Here is a 26,008-nt window from a genome sequence, read left to right on the forward strand (position 1 = left end):
GAAAATCAACTACAATGAAGTCTTAAACACCTGCCTAAAAGCGCCCCCTTTGATGTGTAATCAATGTGTTTGTGACAAGGTGTGCCCACCTGGAAGCTGCCCGCTCAGTGTTGCTAGAAAGGGTCCCTCCCTGCTTTGTTAAAGTAGCCCAACAGCGTAATCTAGCAAACCGTTTGCTTAATACAGCCAAATTAGCCCAATCCTTCTGTAAATTTGTTTCATTTGAGCGTCATGGGTTGATCCTGTTCTTGCGGTCTGAGGCTGCCCAGTCGTCTTCCCATTGAGCACATGTGCTTCATTTGCTATCAAATATTGCAACATTTACTCTCCGTCTCTTTCATCTTTATGATCATGGAGGCAGTGTAAATTAGCCTTAACGATCTCGAGGAGTCTGTCCGGTAATTCTACACCGTCTGAGCCGGAAAGATTGTTATAGAAAATATGATTATAAAATGTATCAAGCCCTTTTAAAAAAGTGCACAGTTCAAGTCAACATGAAGGGACGTTGACTTTAGCAGATCAGTTTGACAATTCAAAGGTTGTGTACTCTCGGTTTCTGTCGAGTTACAGATGTACATTGACCATAGTACATACAACCTTGCAGCACATATTCATTACTTAGTAGCACGTGCATTTGAGAATTATGAAATATCTCACTGAGATTGATGAAATTGAAGTTAATAGCGAAATAATGACAACCGTCTGTGTCATTAGTATTTATCTGCGACCATCCGCACAGTTTCACGGCATTTTTATGCCAATTTTGGTATTTGTCGATGTGTCATATTTTCAGGATACATTTAATTTATGAGAGATATATTTTATAATTCTTACATCTGTTATTTCACTTAACAGTATCCCGTGAAGAACATGCGGGTTAGAACTAATATTCAGTAAACCATGCGTGGTGTAAGAGGCGACTAACAGGATCAGGTGGCCAGGTTCGCTGACCTGATTGACACGTCATCGTATCCCTGTTGCAAAGATCGATACTCATGCTCTTGATCAGTGGATCGTCTGATCCAGACCCGATTATTACAGACCGCCATACAGCTGAAATATTAAAATGAAAAATAAAACTCACCCACACATTCACGTAACAGTACTGTACAAGTCAGACCACGCTTCTGATATTTATTTGAACAGACAGCATACACACGCATGCACGCACGCACGCGCACTTTTCAGGTGTGCAGATACACGCGTGATATGCTCCAATCCGGCAATTTACCTTGCAGTATTTAGGTGTAGGTGTGTGACTGAATAATGCAGGTATGTGGTTGAATGTCATTATAATCCATGGGAGGCAGCGACCTAATAGTTGTACCTACCTTTCGTTCATAAAAGAAGTCAAACAGTCCTGAGGCTTAATGGGCCAGGATATTATGCTGTAGGCAAGTCTGATACCCAATACCCGTGAGGCTGAAATTTGGCATACAGTGTTCACTCCTGAGCTATAATTAATTGTTATGCTGTGCTATCTTTTTATAATGATCACATCGGTCGTCATATCTTAAGTCACAGTTGGAACTATTTATTGATCCTTTATTTCGTCTGAATAGTCGCTACTTTAGATCTTGTGTCACGGCACACATTAACACAGCTAGGAGCAATATGAGTTTCTGTTTACAACACCCCTTGCCAAGGGTCAGAAACTGAAATGCAAAACAACATGAATTCTCCGTGTCTAGTCATTGAGAATGCATTGTTAAATACTTGCACACCCCAACAGGAAACAGTATTTGCATTATTAAACCATTTTGACAAAAACACATTCATCAGGCACATATTTCGAATGGGCATACGTTGACGGTTCTTTGATTAGAAGCCACGGAATCATAACTCCATTCAGGTGAGTTGCTATTTCTCAATGAATCAGCGCACTGATCTACAGGGCATGTATTTATCTAATTTACCTTTCATAATAGGCATATTTAGTATTGTTAACATTATATTTTTTATCGGTGTTCGTTCTGTTAAAGAAAATTCCTATGTAAGTTATTCTGTGTGTGGGCAGGACTGGGCATGGGGATCAAGTTTTGGACGCCATGCTTTCCTAAGTCATCATCTTTCCCGGAAAATGCCATTGTCCGTCCCTTAGGAATGATTGTATTGACACGAACTTGATGGAGAGGTGCATCTCATTTACGACTTACCTGAAAGGTATAAGAACACAATCACATGTGCGGTATCATTATAACGCAGGAAATGTAATGTTTTCCATTTGAACTCAGTTATGGCACCTTTAGTACCCAATAAAGAATTAAGACGTACATTGAGGATGTCTTGTACGCTACTTCCCTGCTGAGGGCTGATATAACCGCCTAAGTCAATACATTAAACGCGTGGTAAAGATTCCGCACTTATACATCGGCAGGTAACGGGTGTGGAACTGTTTCTGTGATATATGGAGGTCAAAAAGATATGTGGCCATGTTGTGTCACGTATATTGTCACGGTGTACACCAATGGTCGTCTTGTCCAATTCAGCTCAGTCGAATTTGTAAAGCGACTTGACAGGAATATTATTTACTGTATAGTTGAAGATCCGGCGAGGTGTAGACAAAGAAAGTCTATCTCCTGTGGTAGGTAAAATCTGGCTTTGTCAGCAAACAGCTGATCTGTCCACGTGTCAAGCAGACTATAAAATCCCTTGAATTGCTTGGTAGTCCTTAAGTGTTGTATGCTAACGTTAACAAGTCCGTAGATCATGATATAGATGCGTCTTTGTTCGACGTGATTGTTGACTGGTAGACATGGGCAGTGCGCCAGATCGGTTAACAAATGCCGACCTTATTGAGTATTATGACATTCTTCACAAGACGTGTTTGAATCAGCGGTATAATTTCCTAAAAAGATGTGGAAAAATACCTGCCAAAAATACCCGAGACTCGATACTTCTTCAGATGTTTCACGTTTACCAAAATTGAGATTAACATTTTTAATAAATGTTATGCCACGGACGCCATCAAGCATGGCTTTCGCATTTATGTTGAACATTTTATAACGGATGATATATTTCAAAGCAATAACTTTGTTATGTATGTTTTTCTTTTTGCATAAGATGATTATATGTTTCAAGGTTGGAGTAATAGATAACAGGCGCCAGTTATGTCATATTTGGCATTTCTTTCGAAACGCATGATACTGAATGTCGGAATTCGGCGAAGTGCTCATAAAATTTTGTCACTGTTGTCGAAAACTTTGTGTTCAGCTAGTGTATGTGATTACTCAAAACTGACAGGACCAGTCAAATTAAAATATATAAGTCTGAGACGAATACTGGTGATGATAACTTTTATTTCATAAAATCTGGTTAACATTACAACATTAACAGGCTTAAAAACCTCTTTCTGAAGATTTATCGACCCGAAAACGTCAACGACATACACATCAACGTTGAACGCTTAATCCGGGGTGTATATCTTTTCAGACGACTTGCACTGAGAGAGGAACAAACTTACCGTAGGCGTCGTTACTTTGGTGAAATATGACGTTGCATGGGTGATGTTTCAAGCGACAGTGACGTGGTTTGTTCATATTAATTTGGTTAAAATATTGATATTAATTAGAAATATCACAGCCCCCCTCACAATGTAATGTTTGCATAGTTGTGCTGTCATGGAAATGCAACTTGGTATGCGTGGTGGTCTGTATGAAAAACTATGATTATTTTTGTTCGTTTGTCTAAAACTTCACTCTGCAATATTCCAGCTACAGACCCGTGCCTGTTATATTCGGATATTTGACGTAATTTCCATATACTTACATTTTATTTCAGTGTAGCATAAACAATTTTCTTGAACTGAGTTTAGGATGTGGCTTTGTAAAATTTGACCGGGAAATATGAAATCATACCTGCCTTGCACACATAATTTCTTTTTGTTTGTTTTTCAATCTCAAGAACACATAATGTACTAGATGTACGTAGCAAACTTTGATTCTGACATGATGTTCAGTTTCATCTAAACGTGCCTCTGTTAGAATAAATGAGTGGCGAGGTAGCCATCAATCACCCTGTGTATGCCAACAAAGAAGCTGAACTTATGAAATAAGAACGTCCAGACAGCACATACCTGTCCAAGATTCCCGGAGGGCAACTGTTCTAAGGGTCGCTGAACTGTGCAAGGTCCAGTATGCGCAAAGCGAGCTCAAAGTGTCGCCTGTTGTAAGGATGAGCTGACTTCGTTTTGTGCATGCGACCCCTGGATTCCCTCGATCGGTACAGCTGTCTGTCCGCAGCGGACACCCTTGATGGCCTAATCAGTAGTCAATGGTGGTGGCACGTGATCTTTGGTGTAAGCCTCTACATAGGTGGCGTTTAAGCAGGTCGTGGTGTCGCCCTTAGTTTGTGGCCTTCCTCGATTCGTTCGTTCGTTCGTTCGTTCGTTCGTTCGTTCATTTATTTATGTGCCGTCATTTAAAGGCGACTCACAGCCAGCAAGGGTTGTATAATCCCCAGGGAGATGATAAAGGAAATCGAGTACATACTGGTTCAGTGACGTTGTAATGGTAAGGTGAGTGAGTGAGTTTGTTGTGCGCCGCTTTTAACAATATTCCAGCAACATCACGGCGGGGACATCAGAAGTGGGCTTGAAACATTGTGGCAAACCGAACCCGTCTCACCCGAGCCAACGCTTTAACCACTAGGCTACCCTATCGCCCTGTATTGGTATGGTGGTGACCCGTGAAGGTCCCGGGGTAGAATAGGCCTTCAGCAACCCATGCGTGCCATAAAAGGTGACTATGCTTGTCGTAAGAGGCGACTAACGGGATCGGGTGGTCAGCCTCGCTGACTTGGTTGACACATGTCATCGGTTCCCAATTGCGCAGATCGATGCTCATGTTGTTGGTCACTGGATTGTCTGGTCCAGACTCGATTATTTACAGACCGCCGCCATATAGCTGGAATATTGCTGAGTGCGGCGTAAAACTAAACTCACTCACTCACTCACTGGTATGGTGTTATTAGTACATTTGAGGAGATTGGAAGAAGTGCACGTTATACGCTTAGTGAAATCACTTATAATCTGCTTGCTCATCGCATTGCATAGGCACAACAAAAACACATTCAAAACGCGCGCGCACGTACACACATTTACATATTACAAGCACACAACAGATAGCTGATGGCCATTCACCAAGGCAACTGTGTGTATTGTTGAATGATAATTTCCTGAAGATCGTTCAGTCATTGGTCTACTAACTGGTCCTCACTGCCAGCTTGTCCGGCGAGTTAGCCTAGTGGGTAAAGCGTTACCATGTCACGTCCAACACTCGCCTTCGATTCTCTACATGGGTACAATGTGTGATGCCCATTTCTTGTCTCGCCGCCGTGGTATTGCTGGAATATTGCTAAAAGCACCGTAAAACCATACTCACACACTGATGTAACGAGCAGTTTGTATGGAATTTGTATTTCATATTGACCGCGTTTATCGTTGTTCATGTTATCAAACTCTTACGTACGCTCTATATCCATAAATCGCTCACACGCAGTGATATGACTTCAATACAGTATAGAGCGTCCAAAGCCCAACTCACAAGGACAAACTCACACTCCCTAACCTTTAGAATGAATGCACTGTGACAAGGTAAGATATCACGTCCCCAAATCTGAATTAAAGGGCGTATGTCCTCTGTGATATATTGCAAATGGTGTATGGCTGCTTTCCCATAGAATGCTATCAATCTCGAACTTTCGTCTACCACCCATCAAGTCACAGACAGTCAACCAGCGGAAATTGCTGTATCATCGTACACGATGGTATCAATGGGGTCGACCTGTCATTCAACATTTTCCCGTCTTCAAAAAACACTGATATGTCACATGTCAATCAGATGTTTTGATTGACACAAACTGTGAGTGTATGTTGCGCTTGTTTTTCATTGTGTCGTTAGCACTTTGTACTTTCACAGTTCGGTTGCTTGCCCAGTACAGTCGTAAGCACGGATAATTTCCTCTTTTGGTGACCTAGACGTTATCTACCGGCCCGAGCACCTGGTCTACTTAGCTCATTTATTTAGACTCAAGGGGCGACTGACTGGGTAAAGCGTTCGCTCGTCACGCCAAAATCCGGGTTCGATTCTCTGAGCCCCATTTGTGTGTCCCCTGCCGTGTTATTGATGGAATATAATTAAACTCACTCGCAAATTATCTCATACAGTCTAGTTCAAACCCACCATTTGACCCTTCCAGATAACGATTATGTAGGCGCTAACGACCAAGCATATCACGTCAGAACCAAGCAGTCCATACGGACAAGAAGAACTTGAAATTAACATCATTACGATCATTTGAGAAACTAGACATCAGCTATTACATGGTTTAAGTCAGAGAAATCCGTTGAATCTGTTAAAGTAGAATCAACAGATTATCATCATTTCGCTAGTACGGATTAGGCACAGAAAGGTTTAAGATAGCTTGTGTCTTCATGGGAACGTTTTGTAGGTATTCCTGGAGAGTAGGTACATGCATTACATGCACGTGTGTGTGTATGAGAAACGTATGGTCACAATGGCTATTGAACACACGGAGCGACCATCTTGGGGTTATTGCCTGCAATCATGTTCGCTGGAAATGTCGGCCCTATAAATAACTGTTCTATTCCCCTTCCACAGAAAATTAACACATGTTCTGAAATCGGGTTATGACCAGACTACCTCAGTATTTTCTTATCCCAAGCAAAATCACTATGGCTTGTAGATGATCGGAGTAGGGACCGGCAAACCACTTGCTGGTGCATTATCCAACCTTCCAAGCCCTCGTGGAACGACGACCCTGTGAGCCGTTACGTTACGTCAGTTACGTTTACGTGTATTCTATTGCGCCGCATTCAGCAATGTCTGTATATGACAGCTGTCTGTAAATAGTTGAATCTGGAGCAGAAAATCCAGTGATTTATATCATCAACATCGACCTGCGCAATTGGGATAATCGTGTACCGCCAGTCGGTCCGTAAGACGGGAACAATATGTTTGATGTCCTTGATGGTGATCATGGTTGAGCACTCCTTTGAGACACGTGCGAAGCAGTTGAAACCGGAATGTTACAGATTCCAGATTAAATCCAATACACAGATAGCTTATTTTTTTCCAACCTTTGGCCTTTTTTCATCAATCTTTTCGATTGGTTTCAATATTATCTCGCAGGACTCTTGGTGTTAACGTGTAATTACTTTGTTGGTTAGATAAAGATCTATACCCCCTGGCACGTGATCAGGTTTGTGGATGCATTGTGGGAAATACACTTAATAGGATCAACCACAACCACGGTGTATAGTAACACAAACATTTGGTTCAGATACGTTCAGTGATAATTACTCTACTTATTTTGCTATTCCATGCTCTCTGAGCAGCCGCTCCCACCCACCAAGAACACGTTAGGCAGGAGTCTACACATCAGCAGTATCGGAGCGCCTCATCCCCACGAGTTGAAGGCTGGATGCACGGTGCACCGCCTGCCTTTATGATGCAATCGCGTGTGTTTCTTCATGTCTGGCCCCGTCGCGATCGTGACGTTGTTTCTACCTGACCCCCGACTTCAGCAACACGCCAAAACAAAACCTAGAAAAGGATACTACTGTAGAAAAATAAAACCCTTCACCTCCTCCTCAAGATCGTACATGTGTATAAACATGGGAAGGAGAAGTGTCGATTCTTCCATCATTGTATTTCCAACTTCGTTGTCGCGTGCGGGACTCGCTCCCGGAGTTGTCACGTAAGCGTGCTGTCGTGTGCGTTCAGCGTTGAATACGTGCAGTTAGGGCACATATCTTTATGTACAAATGGACGGTTTTTTTTCAATACCATATTTTTTACTTTAGTCATCTGAGTGTCTATGCCAGAGCTGCGTAGGTGTCAGTAAGAAACTTTAAAACAATTCGTGGTTACTGTGAAATATCTTCTCTAAAGAGACAGCTTTGACATCGCAAAGGGTTCAAGCGCAGATGTGGCGGTAGCCTAGTGGTGAATGCGTTCGCTCGTCAACAGTCGGGTTCGATTCTCCACGTGTGTGCATTGTGCAATTCCCGACATGGGTGCAGTGTGTTAAGGTATTCCTGGTGTTCCCCGCCGTGATATTGCTTGAATATTGCTTAAAGCGGCGTAAAACTCAACTCACTTACTCATTTCTTAGGTTAATACAGGATATGGTTCCCTTTGTATACAGGACCCGTTAAGGTCCGGGGAAGAACAGATCTTCAGCAACCCATGCTTGCCATAAAACGCGACTATGCATGTCTGGATCTGGTGGTCAGGCTCGCTGACCTGGTTGAGTAGTGGAGTGTAACGAAAAGTACTGAGACTAAGTTTACTTAGACTGTTCAATGACTGACGCAATGGTCATGATGGAAATTGACATTAGATGACATCAACGTTAAGACAATGAACCTGACCACCCGATCTCATACCACAAGCACAGCTCGCTGAAAACTCTGATCCGGAACTTTACGGGATGTTTACTAGTATTTTAGGTGACACGTACACTGGTTTAGACGAGAGTTCTTGGCCTAGATACAGTGATTCAGTGTTAATAATCCACTTATTCCCCCCCAGCAGGGAATATAGTATTAGGCTCATCCGCCTGTACATCCGTCTGTCAGCACGTACGAACTGGAATATTTTAAGAACCGTTGACCAAATTCTTATCATATTTGTCACCTATTTTCATCGCATTATGAGAAAGGTCACTGTTAGGTTCGGCGACCTTGACCTTTATTTCAAGGTCACACAGGCCCTCTAACATTTTACCCTTGTCAGCGACGTATCTCAAGAACCATTGGTTTTCTTCATATTCAACACCAGGCTTCATCAAAGGAAGGAACAGGGCACAGTTGATTTTGGTAACCTTTATCTGTTATTCAAGGTCACAGCGACACATTGAATATTTCAGTTTGTTAACTTACATGTTCGCCTTGTCAGCAAGACATTTCACAAACGATTCGCTGTATTTTCTTCACACTTGACACAAAGCATCATCTTGGTAACGTACAGGTTGACTGATCATGCTTTTGTTGACGTTATCGTAAAGTACAACCTTCACTTTCATTACCTGTTAAGTTTGATTTGATAATTTGCGGTGGGGGATTATGTCGCCTTAGTGGCAGTGCTAGTTACATCTACAATCAGATTGACTTTCAGTATTCTGAACTATTTCCAATACTATGCGAAAGTTACATGTTTCTCTATTTGACTGGCGTATATCATATTTACCACCGCAGTCTAATCGTAAAAAGTGCAAGTGAATATGATGCTAAGAAAAGACTATAACGAGGCTGTCACTTTATTGTAATATCTTTAACAATTTCGATAGCGATTTTACTGACATGATACTGAAAGGCAAGTATGCAAAGAATACATGACCTTTAGTGACTGACAAATTGATTTATCTGATAACACGGACAACATCACCCGAACACATTCACCCTCAGAAACATCATGCAACGTGTGTGGCATGAATGTGCTCCACTCTTCACACATGCACCCTGACAGGTGTAAACCTACTTGTCGTCATTCCTCTGGCACAACGAGCGGGTCCTGACTTCAGTGTTTGGGATGACAATGCCCGTCCATGGATGATATGACCGAGAAATGGATGTTAACGGTGTTGTTTAGATCAACAGCATCACGCATATGGCCTAACCTGCAAATCACTTGATCTTAATCCCACTGGAAATGCCTGGGACATTACTAGAAGTTGTGAATACGATCTCCATGTTCACACCGAGACTCTGGATAGCCTTGAGCAAGCGTCAAAGAGAGAACGACAGAGCATTCCACAACAACGTTACAGGCTCATTTGGTCAATGCAAAGACGCGTAGAAGCTTGCCATGATTGTTACACGCGTTGCCGAACAGTGTTTCACTGTCCCTATCTGACTTGAACCTTAATGTTAACATTTTGCTCCATCAGTGCAGCATATTTTGCACGACTGTTTCGCGAGAACATGTTTTTGATGATTTGTAAGTCTCTAATTGCCCCATACCATTTCATTTCATGCTGTTAATCGTTTGTACATATGTTTCACCTTTTTGTTGCAACATTGCATTATTTGCAATTTCAGTAATTGAAAATGCAATGAGACCACATACATATGTTGCTTAACTTTTTGTGAGGAGTATAAATAACAGTATCTAACATTAGTGTCAGTCAGAAGAGAAAAAGTCTTTGCGCTCATAAATTTAACTGAGACTGCAGCCATCAGGGATAAATGACTTTGTAGTCATTATCCCTTTTTCAGCATACACAACCTCTGTGAGGTCATTCGATTGTTGTCTGTTTGTTGTTGACGGCGTTTGCTCCGTTCAGCAATATTATAGCTATATGGCCACTGCCCGTAGATAATCGACCTGACAATACAGTGGTCGACATTATGAACGTCGATCTGCGCAACAGAGATACGACATCTGCCAACCACAAGTTTAAGAAATAAAGTTTTGTACCCATGTATATATACATTCTGTGTTCTTAAAAATTATATAGTTTGGAACATTCCCACTCCTCAAAAATCAGGAAATGAGGGTTAGCTCTTGTACCTTAGTTACCAACGATTTGAAATAAGGTTTTGTTGGGAAAACGATGTTTTTAAGGAACTATGTGTCATCTGTCATATTTTGATTCATGCACATCAGTGATGGCTTAATCCCTGGAGATCAGTGGTGGTTACGACCGACAGTATTTAAATCAAACACCCAGAGGGCTTGTCTTCAGATCATATGAAATTCATCAAGAATCCCTTTAATCAAATTAAGTAGTTGTGTATATCCAATGGTGTCATATCACGTCGAACAATTTCAACATCTTGGCATCGACTCCTTGTGAACACCTGGTGTCATTGCTGTTTGAAAGTGATTGAAGGGATATAGTCGGAACCGTACAACCATACTCTCTTAGCAGAGAAGATTTATGTTGTGGAAAAAAGATACTAGAATTTGTAAACTTGCAGTTTGCTAAATAAGTGTAATCCCAAATGTGACATGTTGTATTTGACCTTTTTAACAAGGCATTATGTATTCATGACTTCGGCCCCATGGAGCTGGACAGTTGACACATGTCTTAGTGTTCATAAAGTACATTGACTACCAGTTGAAGGTGCAGTGGTTGAAAGGGTAAGATGGCGATTAGATCCCCCACTCCAAGAGGATCGGTTCGAATCCCGGATAGGACTCAACCCTCAAACGTAATAGCACTATTCTACTGACAAAGTGTAATCCCTATAGGACATATCTAACAAAGCTTTTGGTTCTGTCTACTTCGACCTCATAGCGGTAGCCACATGTAAGCGCAAAATGAAAATAGCCAGCGGTGGTATAGCTGTGAAGTGAATGCACTCCAGTGACTGTCGCCAGTGTGGTTTATATGTGTATTGCTGACGTCATGCTGTTTGAATAATCTCATTTTTCAACATGTGCGGAATCCTGCGGTATATTTGATATGCTCCCTACGTATTGTTTTGACGTGATTTGCTCAGCTTCAAGCCATTAGTTCATTAACAAAATATAATGACGTCAAAACATACTTTTATGCCACCGTTGTCAATCAAATAATCGTGAAATATGACCCTGTGAAATTTCATACACATCTAATCAGGACCACATGTTCCTGTTTGAAATCATTCATTGGTTTGTGAACGTTTGATTTGTCCGAAGGCTATATACTACTGGGCATTGTCAGAATAGATTCTTTTACAGGGCATCGCGCCTGGCGGTGTGACAGCCCAGTCACGTGACTTACAATGATTGATACCCGGTTGCACAAGACTGCCGGCGGTTGCCTGTTGGGACTCATCTGTCACAATTATTGCCACTAAATATTGTCATGTATAGTTCCTTTTTAATGGCATCGAGTATAGACATGTGCCATCGTCGCCAGCATTGAGGTACACGCCCAAATATATGACTGCTGGTAGGTCATCAGTCGGAGTCGACAGCAGTGGGAGATCGAACAGTGTTCGCGATAGACCGACGTTCAATGTGTGAGGCTGCTTCTGGAGTAGCAACACCAATAAATAGCAGTGCAGTTCATTGTTCAGTGCAGGACAACAAACAATCAACAAACAAAATCAAGTGGGAAGATTCAACACTCTTTTAAGTGCTCTACCCAACTTCAATTTAGATTCATGTCCTTAGAGCAAGTACATGTGATTAGACGGAAGTAGATGTAGGATGTTTTATATACCGCAGCCAGGAGCTGACCAGGTCCAGACAGAGGGTGATAGCATGAGCAGGTTTCACGTTGCTGGTAAACCATGACACATTGCAATCAGATTACACATTGTCACAAGTCGATTCCTATTTTAACAACTTGGATCTTACAAAAATGACTTTCATGAAAAATATTTATGTTACACTAAATTAACATGTAAGTCTATAGAAATTACGTCAGGTGTCCGAATATAAATGGCACGGGTCTGTACAACGATCGTATCGCTGCGATAGCTATGTGAAACGGGGCCCGGTGATCAGGATCGGTGACATGGTTTATGATATGCCATCGTCACCCAATAACGTTTTCCTCGTTGCTCATGATGTCGAACACATGTTCTGTTATTTACATACGATCGTAGTATAATATTGACGAGTACTTTTTCAAACACCATATAAAGAATCAGATTTATCATATTTTGGGTAACAAACACCAAAATAGGACAACAGTCCTTGTAAAACCTTAACTGCCACACACACCTTTATCACGTAGGACGAAGTGATATGCGTGACGACTGAGACCTTTATTTGTAGCTCAAATATGTTTTCGCCTCAACTACAAAAGCGAGATAGATGTTTTGATGTTAAGGAGCATGATGTTTTCAAACTGTGGTCACAGGTGTCTGTCTGCCATCTAATTACAGCTTCTGCTTCCATAGATAGACTGTCCTTGTCGCGACAACACAGTGGTACTTCCGGTTTGCCGGTTGTCACGTTATGCCTGTGTATCCCCGCCCATGCTTATGGGACCAAAAAAGGCCACTCAAGGAATGGTTCCACATGCGATCTAGACGATTGTCAACAACTTTTGGCCGTTTACGACAAATACCGGTGCCTCATTCCGCCTACACTTACCAATTCAACTTTTCAATACAACCGTTTCGTAATCGCCGGGTTATTGTCGTTGACCAGGGGTCGAATTTCTTGCTTTCCGTTTTTAGTGATTCACCGAAAAATGATGACAAAGTTAGCACGTATGGTGCGTGCTCGGCTTCGAGAGATGTTTTGATTTAACGGGGCAAGCATCTTGAAAAGATAAAGTGGTGATATTTCCACCAGGCAAGCACCACTCACTGTCGCCACTGGGCCCTAATTAACATCCCAGATGCCCAGCACACACGCCATGTTTCTATGTAACAAATACACACTTTTGTTGCAATGTTGTGCTTTCACACGTGTGAGTTGCATCGCAGTAGAAACAATGTGTTTTCAAGACGATCATTAACGTGAGGCATGTACTCTCAGCTCGTATTGTTGGAAAAGTAGAGCCCACACCCAGTTGTGACTTAGACTGGGTTTATAATAGAGGGACGGGCTTGACAGTTGTTTCTTGCCAAGTGAGCACTGTTTCCGGTCGGACATCACGAAATATCCATTTCAAAATGACAGTCCGTTCCGCCCTACTCGGATTCCAGTCCAGTCTGCCCATAGGTGTATGTCTGTTCCACCTACACCTCACTCACCCCCCCACCCCCCACCCCCCCTGTGCACGTGTTTTCCCCCAAGGTCTATTCTTAGAAGCTTTTGAAACATTTCTGTTTATTCGTAATAAGACAACTCTCATGTGTAAATTAGATTTATATTGTTTTCTGTTTCTTTTAACATTGTAATGGGGATCTACCGTTGTGCATCCCTGAACAATCAGTGGTGGGTTAATTGGCGTTAGAACTATTCGTTATCGTTGGAATCGAGGTAGGCGTTGGCTGCTGACGGTTGTCATCAACTTTTTCAATTTTTAAAGTGTAGTGTAATTCTTCGCAGGCCCTTGTACAACTGGGGAAGGGGGTATTATTGATTTCAACCTATGTGTTGGTTTGTTAACCTAGTCTTTATGTTTCTATTAATGATTGTGATCATTTAGAAAGAGAACACGAAAACAACTTAATGTCGAAGGACGGCCTCTAAATTTGAGAGTTAGACGTTTTAGTTATTTCAGATCTTAATAGACCTTGATGTAAATCATAAAATCGCATGATTGTGTTTTTGGCCGACGAACGTTGACATTTGTCATCTTTTTATGTCTCATTTATTGGGTACATCTCGGCGTTTATTGGGTGTTTGGAAACAAATTATTTTGTACCATTTGCTATTGGCTCGGACATTTTGATTAACATTAAGTGTGTGTAGAGTGTTTTGAGCAGCAAACCGATGTAACCGATCCTGACAGTGAGGCCGTAAGCGGTGGCGGATGTTGAACTGTATTATTTGTCAGTGAGTGGACCTTCAGCACCTGTCGGGGAACATCCGACTTTACAATAGCAATATAGTTTAGATAGTAGTGTCGCTTCATAACTGTCTGTGCTTGGATATCTGAAAAGCTGTCAATACAAACTAAAGGAACTCACATCGTTGTTTTAAGAGAAAACGTTATCCGAAGATTATATAGTGAGTCCGGATGGTCATATAGGTTTGAGTGAGCGAGAGGTCAGACCAACATTTGATTCAAACGGACATTCACATATGTGCGTCAGGCCGACTTGCCGGTGTCTGTGAAGAAATGGAATAAGAAACACATAATTACTACCAGGATATGAACAAAATCCTATTGCAATCTATCTATAGATATTACAGCAATCAGGCGCCTTAACTACACTCAAATGGTAACCACAGTACCATGATATCAGTGCTTCGTGGCGGGGAACGCGATATCGGCAGAAAAACACATAAGGTAATGTGTTACCGCGGCTGGACTGTGGGCTGGGGTAGTTCCGTCTGGCATTTCATGAAAGCCACCACCATTCACGAATAGGAAATGAGAAAATCAAGAAAATGTGTTTTTTGTAACGACTATCGTGAGGGGTGGTGTCGTTGATGACGTCATCGGCAGCGTTAGCGGCAACACACTGACGCGGTGCCACACGTGACAAAGGAGGGGAGTTTGTTAGATGGGGAGTTCCAGCATGTGGGGGGCGTGTGTGTAAGGGCATTTATAGGTAGTTTAATACAATAACAAATGTTAGTTACATGTCCTATTCTGTGAAATATATTTAAATAGCTTATTTTTAAACCCCGTCGCGCGTTTAGCACGAAGAGGGGGATATAGTATTAGGCTCCGTCCGTACCTCTGTACGTACGTACGAATTGGAATATCCTAAGAACCATTTACTAAATTCTCTCCATATTTGGTACCTAGGTCCATCATAGTAAAGGACAGGTATCATTCAGGTTTGGTTACTTTTACCTTCATTTCAAGGTCACAAGGGGATTTTAACCTTTTACCCTTGTCAGCGAGAACTGTTCTCTGGATTTTCTTCACGTTCGACATCAAGCTTCATCTAGGAAAGGTGCAGTACATTTTGGTGACCTTCACTTAATGTTCAAGATCACGGAGACACTTTGATGATTCAGCATGTTCACCTGCAGGTTGAGCTTGTCGATATCTCAAGACCTGTTCACTGGATTTTCTTATTCATCACAAAGCTTCATCTTGGAAAGGCGCATTTAACTTCATCTTACCCTACTTTCATTTTCATTACCTTTTAAGTTTAGTTGGTTAATTTGCGGCACGGGATTATGTCACCTTAGAGACAATGCGTGTTAAAACCCATCCGAAGAGGGTGAGTATCTACCAAATGCTAAACTTATGTTCTAGAAAATACATAATGATTAATGTTGCCTGTAAACAAAACAGTGTAAATATGACAAAAATCAAATAGTGGCGTTTCTGTGATCCATGGATATTTATATAGTTATGTTATCGGAAGCAGTGATGTTGGGTGTAAAGCAACTATAAATACGGAACCCCTTGTTGAGGGTGTCTTATGTGTGTAATATCATAAATATAATGTGGTCTTATCGTCGCTTCGGGGCGGTGGGGTAGCCTAGTGGTTAAAGCGTTCGCTCGTCACGCCGAAGACCCGGGTTCGATTCCCCACATGGGTACAATGTGTGAAGCCCATTTTCTGGTGTCCCTCGCTGTGATATTGCTGGAATATTGCTAAAAAGCGGCGTAAAATTAAACTCACTCTCTCACTCACTTACCGTCGATTCACTTTAGCTGTAACTGAATGAATTCAATGCTGTTACTGAACACGGTAAAGACGTTAAAGACGCGATTACAACAAACAAATAATCAAGTGCTCACAAGATCGGAAATACATGTTGTATCAGTATGTGCATAGCGTTACAATCAGTTAGAAATGAAATTGAAGTGGAAATATTCAAACTATTATTGGCAGTAATTTCCACATTAGTACTGACAGGGAGCACTATCATCGCTGCGATTCTTCCTGGGCGGTTCAGCCTTTGCTCTATTCAAACGAGCGAGACAACATACAGTAGCATGAGTCTAACAATAAACGACAAATAACTCAATATCGAACAAACAGCTCAGTTGTTCCTGGCCCACCTACAGCTTTGATGGACTCACGCGCGCTTGTTGTTGAATTTTCTAACAAATGGTGCCCCCTTTGTTCGGGGCATTCGCTGGTGATGGGAGGGTGGATCCGACAGGCGTTAGCCCAGTCCACTCTGGCCATGGCCCAGTATTGGGAGTTGAGGGTCTCTGGCGATTGCTCGACAACATCAATTTATCTATAGATAAGAATATTTCCTATATGCCCAGGTCATCCAAATATTTAGGCAAATCATAGTCGGATTACATAGCTTCGTGCTTTTGGCTTATATCGGTAGCCACACGGGTAACGTAAGTACCGTTCATTGTGACTATACTCTAAGGAACATTTGAAGGTTTCAGTATGTAGAATACACAGGCATTTAGAAGACGTATTAGCTAGTCTGTGGTATGTTAGTAAGAACACATGTTCGGAGACTGAGGTCATCGTGTGAAGATTGTTATCATATCAGATGACTTGTCAGCTGAGTTTTTGCCTTGCTGTGTTGACTTGTAATTTTTCATTGTGGCTTTGTCATACTGGTTGAAGAACGAGGGCGGCTATGTCATACTGGTTGAGACAGGGTGTTTCTGTCATACTGTTACAAGGTCGAGGGTGGTTCTGTCATACTGGTTGAAAAAGCGAGGGTGGTTCTGTGACATTAGTGTGGGAGTTAGACTGTTCTGTTATACTGGTTGGCGTGGGTAGTTAAGGAAGATGGAGTAAAAATCACAAAGTGATAATCATGTCTTAATGACGATAAGGCAGGATGCACTTTCTCTTTTGCGAACACCCGGTGTCATCGCTGATCGTTTGTGGTTCTTGAATATGATTTGACAGCTGCTTTGTCCTTTACGCCAAATGAAATCTGTTCCTGAATCAAATTATGTATTACTTTGACCCAACGTTCTACATTTGCAGACATTCAAAACGTTATTCAGAGATTCTTGGTCACATAATATCACTATCAACATGAAAGCTTCAAACAGAGTTAAACAGTCGTGGTCGTGAACATCTTTTTATGAAAGTGCCTTTGAAAAGTTGACTTGGAAAAATGATTCATACGTTTTATGAATAAAATTATAGTAAACTAATGTTCCGTATGATTTCTTATCGTCGAGTGCACTTCACAAATTAGTGAAATATATGATTCTAGTGCTATTAATGTAATTCTTTATGACAAACACAGTGACAAATCGACCTGAAAGTTAAATTCAGCATTAATGTAATGAGTAATAACCTATGTAACATAAATCTGTTTCTCACCTAATTTCTATTGTCCATTCCGAGTAATAATTGGGTGCATGTAATAGTCTATAATTTCATAGCAAAAGTCACTGACCCGGGTACATCCGGGTTAGAATTGGTCTTCATTTGATCGTAAGATACGACTAATTGGATCGGGTGGTCAGGCTAACTCGCTTTTGCAATAAATATGTTGATGTTTCTATTCGCCACATGGGTACAAAGTGTGAAGCCCATTTCTGATCTCCCCAGCTGTGATATTGCTGGAATATTGCTAAACGCGGCGTTAAACCATACTCACCTACCTAAGCGTCATAACGTCAATGTACACAACCCTGATAATTGAGTGGATAAGCGACTGAGTGACCCAATGTTTGGAAACTAACCGAGGTCTTCAGTGCACGTTTGTCAACATGACACCTTTACCTCCAGGGAACCTCACCGCTGCTACGTCCTACTAGAGAGTTGATACGTACTTAATGTCACAAGCACCTCTGATACTTTGCAGCAGTAGACACACGTTGTATTCCGATGATGGACACGGTTAATTTTGAATTCAGTGAAGTGAAAAAGATAACCTCTTCACCTAAAATGAAGAAATTGGAAGGATTTCTCGCCATGGTAGCTGTAACATTTGTTTAGGAGCAACGTATTCTGCATTTGGATCTCAGTAAAGTACAGGGGCGGTGTGGTACCTCAGTGGTTAAAGCGTTCGCTAGTACAGCCGAAGACCCGGGTTCTATTACCCATATGGGTACATTGTGTGGAGCCCATTTCTAGTGTTCCCCGCCTTGATATTGCTGGGATACTGCTAAAAGAGGCCATCCGGGATTCGAACCCACACCCTCATTACAGTCAGGCACCTAATCGCCTATTATAAACCACTGCGGTGTTAAAGGTAATATATATACTTGTTATCGTGCTTCCCGTTGCGATAAACCTAGAACACCCGTTACTGAGAGTACTGATCCAGAAGCCATTGGTAATCACCCAGTCTGGAAATGCCGAGTACGAATGTGTTTGTAGGACGCAGTTTGACATCAGGCCTCACAGGAGGGTCCATGACGTCACGCGTACCCTGTCCCAGATGGGCTGACCTTTAATCCAGTACCGGTATATATGTCAGGTGCGCGGTATATTCCTACCTGGCTGCAACTCTATACTAATCCTTTAGGGAACTGTCTGTAATCACGAGGGGGTGGGAGCGCGGTGGGTCCCGATCCACAAGGCTTTATGCAGGAAGGCATGCTGAGGCTTCATAGCAGTATTTGCAATGGTCATCAGTGTAAAGGGAGGCGTACCATGTTAGGCTTGTATGGTCCACAGTCTTATGAGTTCAGAGCGAATGAATCTTATCTTACCTCACACATGAATGTCGCTTTCCGATTGGCTAAGCGCTATTCTATTATTTTCAATGTACCCTGCTTACAGGCGATACTATTATTTTCAATGTACACCGCTGGGAATTCCGAACTCTCCTGGTGCTTCGTGGTAGTACTTCTTTGTCTCGAATAACATTGAATCACGCATCAAGCACGGAAATTATCGATGTTTTGCGATTGAAATCGATGGAAGGGAGATCACTCTAAATCTGCTTACCTTATGTCGTCTGCAAAAGGGCGTCCATCAGAAGTGCTTCAAACAGTTCAAAATTAAAATTTAGGTGTTCCGTAAGATAAATACGTTGTCACTGGTCCCTCGGGGTCCATGGGCGCATGTACCCTCGAGGTGTGTTTATGTTCCCCGAGCCCGCCTCGTGACCAGTGAACAACGTTTATTGTTATCCTCGTCAGTGGCATTACAACGACGGTGTGGCATCTTGGAAGTTTACTACTCAAAAGAAGTTAAGAGTATTCAAGGACGTGTCAATCAGGACGTGTTGTAACAAGAAACTAGAGTCTAGTCTAGAGACTCTATTGTAACAGAAAGACTCGCGTGACCCTTTACTTAATTTGGGTGGTATAATTCCGAATCAAGCAAATCAGAGATTGAGTAGCTATCAGTTCTCTGGATCTTTTCTCCAATGCTTGTTGTGTAAGAGGCGACCAACGGGATCGGGTGGTCAGGTTCCCTCACTTGGTTGACACGTCATCGTATCTCATTTGCGTACATTGATAATCATGCTGTTGATCACTGGATTGTCTAGTCCAGACTCGATTCCTTAGAGACCACCGCCATATAGCTGGAATGTTGCAACCAACCAACCGACGATACAGTATTAGTGAAAGTGATTAATTGTTATGTATGAAATGACGCTATGTTAATTCAATTGCCCCAATTCTTCAAACAGCGACTGCTGAGTGCACACCTTGAACTATGACGTGATGAAAGTTTTGTGGTCGGGGATGACGGTTAGGGATAGGGGATTGTGTTGAGTGTTACGTCAGCACATCATTCAAGGGGCGCGGACAAGTACGACATACGTTAGATCCCCAATAACGCTCGGGTGATCGTAACTCCTCATCGGTGGTCTCTCACCGTACAGAGTAGATGAGTGTAGTTTTATGTCGCTTTTAGAACACAAGTGACAACACAAATGTACACATTTGGGGAACCGAACACGGGTTTTCAGTGAAGAGTCAACAGTCTAACTAAGTAGCTACCGCTTAAACGCCATGTTGAATCCATTAATATAGCTTTTCACGACATATATGCTCCTGACTACCCCGACATAGCGAGTATATAGAGGATTCCGGGTAGAATGCTTCTGGTCTTATCTGGTGTCCCAGACGATTACACGAATCGGGTGGTCGGTGTCGTCTCTTCAATCAAATTTCCAGGCCTCTATCATATCGATCAATGCGTCTTCTTTGGATACATAAGAAAGAAGGCATTTTTTATAAAGCTTATATATACGAATTGGTTTGTTTATTGTTTTAAGCCACACTTAGCAATATTGCCGCTACACGTTGGTAGTCAGTGAATAATCGAGACTGGACCAGACAATCCAATGATCAACAGCATGAGCATCGATCTCCGCAACTGGGGTCCGTTGCTTGCGGTGATCTGGCAGTATGATAACTCTATGGGTCAAGCGGTGCTGTCATAAAGCTACATGAGGACGTTTTTATATCCACCCTTACAAGTGTTAATTTTAGATTGATGGTTAAGGCGTTGTTTCTCTACCCACATCCATTCTTCAGATGCCGTTAACTGAAAACTAAAGACATCGCAGAACTCGACTCACTAAGGTCTAGTTACGCTCTTGCTCACCTTGCTTTGCATCTTTTTCCAGAATTCCAATCCATCCTGGCATTCCGACAGCAACATCAGCAACCCGGAGCCTTCGGTCGCTCCGACATATACGTCGTCTGCCGTTTGCGACCTCTCACCTTTGAACTGTCACCGTGCAGCGCAGAGGTGAAGGCTTGCCAATGGATGCCACTGGAACAGCTCCAGAACGAAATGGCTCGCTCTCCTATCACCAAACGTCTGGTCGACATCGGTAGGTTCGGACTAGAAGAGGGGTTCGACAACGTCGACATTTTGTCGGAACAGATGGCGTCAGTGTATAAAGGGTTAACGTATAAACTGTACCACCGAAGTTTGCCGAAGAACTGGAAGGTTTGACGTCAGTAATGCCTGTAGGCACGAAGCAACGTTGAGCAGGTTGATTATTGGCATTGATTAGCCTATTTACTCCCAATTAATGTCTTTCGTTATTTCAATCAGGGCGTAGGTCTGTGGGTGGAGCTATATTCGTAAAAACTATGCAAGAGTTTGAATGTGTTTTAAATCTGTAGTTGTGAATCATATCTTGCTTCCGATAGGGTGTTGGTAGTCTCGCTGTGAAAGTATTCAAGGACGACTGAAATTAAAGAACAGCAGGGGTGCTTCTTCGTCTTTTGTGAAGTAACTTTTAGAGTCAAGGAATCAACACTGGAAAGGTTTTGTAATAATGGTTGTACCTACAGTGTTGAATAGTTTACTTTTATCTGGCATCAAACATTATGTTGAATTCAGTAATTCAGTGGTTTTATTGAATTTGCTAATTCAGACACATTGGTTAATGGTCTCCTAAAAGTGCAGAAAGCGACGCAAATTCGCATATGACGGAATATTTTGACATGTATTATAATAATTTGTTTTGCCTTATGCAAGTCACATGTACATGGCCGGGAAGGATGCTATCTGTGTTAACGGACTGCTGAGAGTGTAAAGTTTTCGACACAATGACTTGAAGTATTAGGGTAAAGGGTTTGTTTTACATTTTGATTGGCATTTAAGTACAAAGTGTGCTTGGAAAACTCGTTTTGTTATTGTCCTTTCTACATTGTGTATTTCTGATTGGTTTACAACACGATGACTTAAAATATTTGGGTCACGGGTACGTCTTTCATGTTGATTTCACAGTTGGCTCATTCCTGTGATGCCTAATACGTACACGATGCGATGTTGCAATCCATATATGGTGAGATTTGCGGGAAGCAGTTTTTATGCAACTGGGTGCCCAGCCAGTATCTGTCCCATGCAACATGGTTTAGTTGAGAATATAATTATTGATATCCAGTGACAGAAACAAATATTTTGAAGTTGTATCCGGCCGTTGGCAGACCTACTGTTTACGGGGGCGGCTGGGAGTATTGAATGCATTGTGAATGTATGTATATTTATAATAAACAGTTTTACCTTTACCATTGACCTGGGTAGTGTTTATGGTTATCGTTTATGTCACTATGCTTGAACATCCTCATTCCTGGATATACTGTCAGAGTAGTCTGGTATCAGAGCTTGCCTGGGCGTCTGCAAACCACGATGATAGAGCATTCCATACAACTGAGTAATTGGCGTAAATCCTCTGGCCGTGGGTACACGATGTGCTGAAAATACACCCGTCAATTTATTTGCTAAAGTGCGGACAACATCATTTTGCAAATACACAAAATGGTAACATTCCAAACACATACGGCTCGATTGAAGTAAATCCTCTTCTTATTAATACTTGGAAGGGAAGCCCACTGTCAATATTACATAATATAACTCGGGTATGTCACCAGTGCGGACTGCGGGTGAAATTAGGTCCCACAAAGTGGAAATGAGTAAGTTTGAATTTATGCCGCTTTTAGCAGTATTCCAGCAATATCACGACGGGGGCATCAGAAATAGGCTGCACACAAAGAACTCATCGAACCCGAGGCATAGGCGTGACGAGGGAACGGTTTAACCACTGGGCTACCCCGCCACCCTAAGTGGCGACGAACTGGATGGGATGGTTAGTTTCAATGAGTCCGTAGAATCTAATCGTAGTCAAAATGCATGGATCGATGCTCATGATGGCAATCACTGGATTGTCCCGCCCAAACTCGATCACTCACAGACCCCCATCATATAGTTGTAATGTTGCTAACTGTGATGTGCATTAAAGATAAAAAATATGAACCACTGAAGTGTTGATTTCAGAGAATGCCTGACAGTTTAGTTAAACCATTACGTGTGTTTATCTAAATATGTAATTGACCGTTTGTGTCTTGAGGTTAAACCTGTTTTCGATAGCTGTTGACGAACATCGTATCAACAAGTTCAGCTGTTTGCGCTCAATACGAAATAACGTTGGTCTGTTAAATCTAATTCTACAACTGGCAAGCCGTTATATTACTTTTCTTCGTGAATTGAAATGTTTGAGAACTTTGGTATCTGTGGCATTGAGAGTTCCGGGGCACGCTCCCGCCCACAGTGAGTGGTAGGCGTTCTCTGCAATCATTCAGTTGAGGCAAAAACAGCGAATTGTATGTTTTTATCCCTTTTCCACGAAGGGGTGAATGATTATTTATCCCTCAAGATAAAATATTCTCAAAACATCAAGGTCATGGAATATTCACAAACAAATTTATCAGTAATACGTATCACAAAGGATGCTGAAGATATTCTTGATGTTGCACGAATACTGAGAAAATAAATTCTAAACTGAATTTCGTCAACACTGATAACATTCTTCCTTTATCTCTGTTTCAGAATACGTTTCAGCTTCCAGTGTTATCAACTGAAGTTTTAAAATACCTTCATGTTTCATGAATACTGAAAGAATTGTAAAGTGCCACGTTATATCATCAAACAGGATCGTCAAGAAACAGATCATATATTTTTCTGCTTTATTTCAGCATAATATATTCCAAACAAGATCTGGATGCAGTTGACCACTGTATATCTTTTATATAACCGCATAACTGTATTATAGGCCACTAGGCCGATATTTACGCAAATAAACTGTCTGTCTTTTATCAGCACTAAGAATGTTAACATTACAAGGTCTTCATTTATCTGTTTTAATGTTTCACCTTCACGATTATCCATTATATTGTTAAACCATATCCTTCCTGTGAAGAACACCCTGTGAAGCTAGTCAGCTGTATTTCCTACAATATGGACAACAACATTTTGCAAATACACAAAATGGTTACATTCCAAGCACATACGGCTCGTTGACCGCATCAACACTCGAACCCATCAACCCTGACTTAAGGGTAAAACAACTGGCTTCAGAGAATACGCAAGCAGGATGATTGTCGACATTTGTTTCAAAACAAATTGGATTTCCCCGCGAACCATTTGTCCTCCCCCGCTAACAGGAGTTACGGGGTTTGTTAGTGTGGGAGGATTCGATATTCAACGGTTCCCATCACGCCGAACTCCCCCGAAACTCCATGATGAAAAGACAACAGGTCGAATGTTCCAAGAGGCAGATGTTTCCAGTCAATGAGAGGTTGTTTTCTGACACAAGCAAGCTATTAAACAAGATGAACACGGATTGAGTTTCTCTGTGGTGACTGTAAGCCATCTGTAATCGATACCACCGTGAGCCTGTACAGTAACCTACGTCTATACTGAACACGGTTATCAAAAAGTGATCGGTGGTATGGTGATAGGATGGTTTTTCGGTCCCGTCAACATAAAATTTACTCAAAATGCTTACAGCGAACTGCGGTTATTACGAACTGATATTACTAGTCTGTTTGAACACGTTTAACCGTAGGTGTGGCAAGGGGCGGGTAGGTGTGGGATAACCTAGGGGTTACGATGTTGGCTCGTCACGCCGAAGACCCGGGTTCGAATCCCCACATGCGTACAATGGTTGAAGCCCACTTCTGGTGTCCCCTGCCGTGATGTTTCTGGTATATTGCTAAAAACGGCGTAAATCCAAACTCAGTCAGTCAGTATTGGTGGCCTAGTTGTTAAAGCTTTCGTTCGTCACGTGGAAGACCCGGGTTCGGATCCCCACATAGGTAGAATGTGTGAAGCCTTTTTCTGGTGTTCCTCGCCGTGATGTTGCAGGAATTGTGCTAAAACTAGTAAAAGCAGCCTTAAAACAAACCACAGGCACATTGTAGCGCAAATGGGGTTGCGCAGCATAGAGAATATGACAAGTCTTCTTAAATGCGAGCGAAGCGAGCAAAGTTTGGCAAATTACTACTTTCGCTACCGATCGAAAAATATTTTTCATGTCAAAGTAAAATATGGCCATGGTCAAAGGTACACTCCCATTTCCTCATTTGGTTGTGCTCTCAGATTTCCTACCTCATGTTTAATAATTACTCACGTGAAATATGTTTTATTCAACATTTTAAGCGCCAATCGTGGTATTCAGACCGTTCTTCGCCTCCATTACCCCTGTTAGTTTCCGGTTGGATGAGTGACGGAAAAGAATAAGCAGAAATGGAAATTTGGCTTTTATGTCGTAGCTATTTGTTAGAATGTTCGCAACATTTATTCTACATAAAAAAAGCTCCTATTGTAATGGGCGAATGAAGTTGGGGGGGGGGGGGGGGGGGTAACTGTAAGCATCCCATGTGGAATAATACCCTCCACTTCCTTCACTGGAAGCTGGAAGGGGTAATGGACGCGAAGAACGGTCTGATATTGCGCTTAAAATGTTGAATAAAAATATTTCATGTGAGTAATTGTTCAACATGGGGTTGGAAATGTGAGAGTGCAACCCAGTGAAGAAATGGATGTATACCATTGATGGTGGGGATATTTTATTTCGACATGAAAAATATTTTTCTCACCGAAGCGAGGAAAACACGTTACCAACCTTTGCTCACTTCGCTCGCGTGTAAGAAGACTGGTCATTTTATCCATGCTGCGCAACCCATTCGCGCTGCAGTTTACCTGTGAACAAACTCACTCACTCACGTCTAACAGTAATGTACTGTTTTGCCTGCTGTCATTCAAGGTGGAAATAGTGTATTTTTTCGTAATGTAATCGAATGTTGGACGAAACATGTCTAC

At 41.9% G+C, this 26,008-nt stretch overlaps 1 protein-coding gene across 2 annotated transcripts in view; it reads left to right on the plus strand.

The window, feature by feature from the left end:
• The window catches only part of LOC137272680 (nucleoside diphosphate-linked moiety X motif 6-like), a 42,468-nt gene extending 20,052 nt beyond the window's left edge, over nucleotides 1-22,416 (plus strand). For both annotated transcript variants that reach the window (XM_067805055.1, XM_067805056.1), the window contains exon 7: nucleotides 21,018-22,416. In XM_067805055.1, coding sequence (XP_067661156.1) covers nucleotides 21,018-21,352 — 335 coding nt within the window. In that variant the 3' untranslated portion in view covers nucleotides 21,353-22,416. The remainder of the gene's footprint in view (nucleotides 1-21,017) is intronic.
• Nucleotides 22,417-26,008: the final 3,592 nt, after the last annotated feature.

This window comes from Haliotis asinina, chromosome 2, assembly GCF_037392515.1.
Source record: "Haliotis asinina isolate JCU_RB_2024 chromosome 2, JCU_Hal_asi_v2, whole genome shotgun sequence".
NCBI lineage: Eukaryota > Metazoa > Mollusca > Gastropoda > Lepetellida > Haliotidae > Haliotis > Haliotis asinina.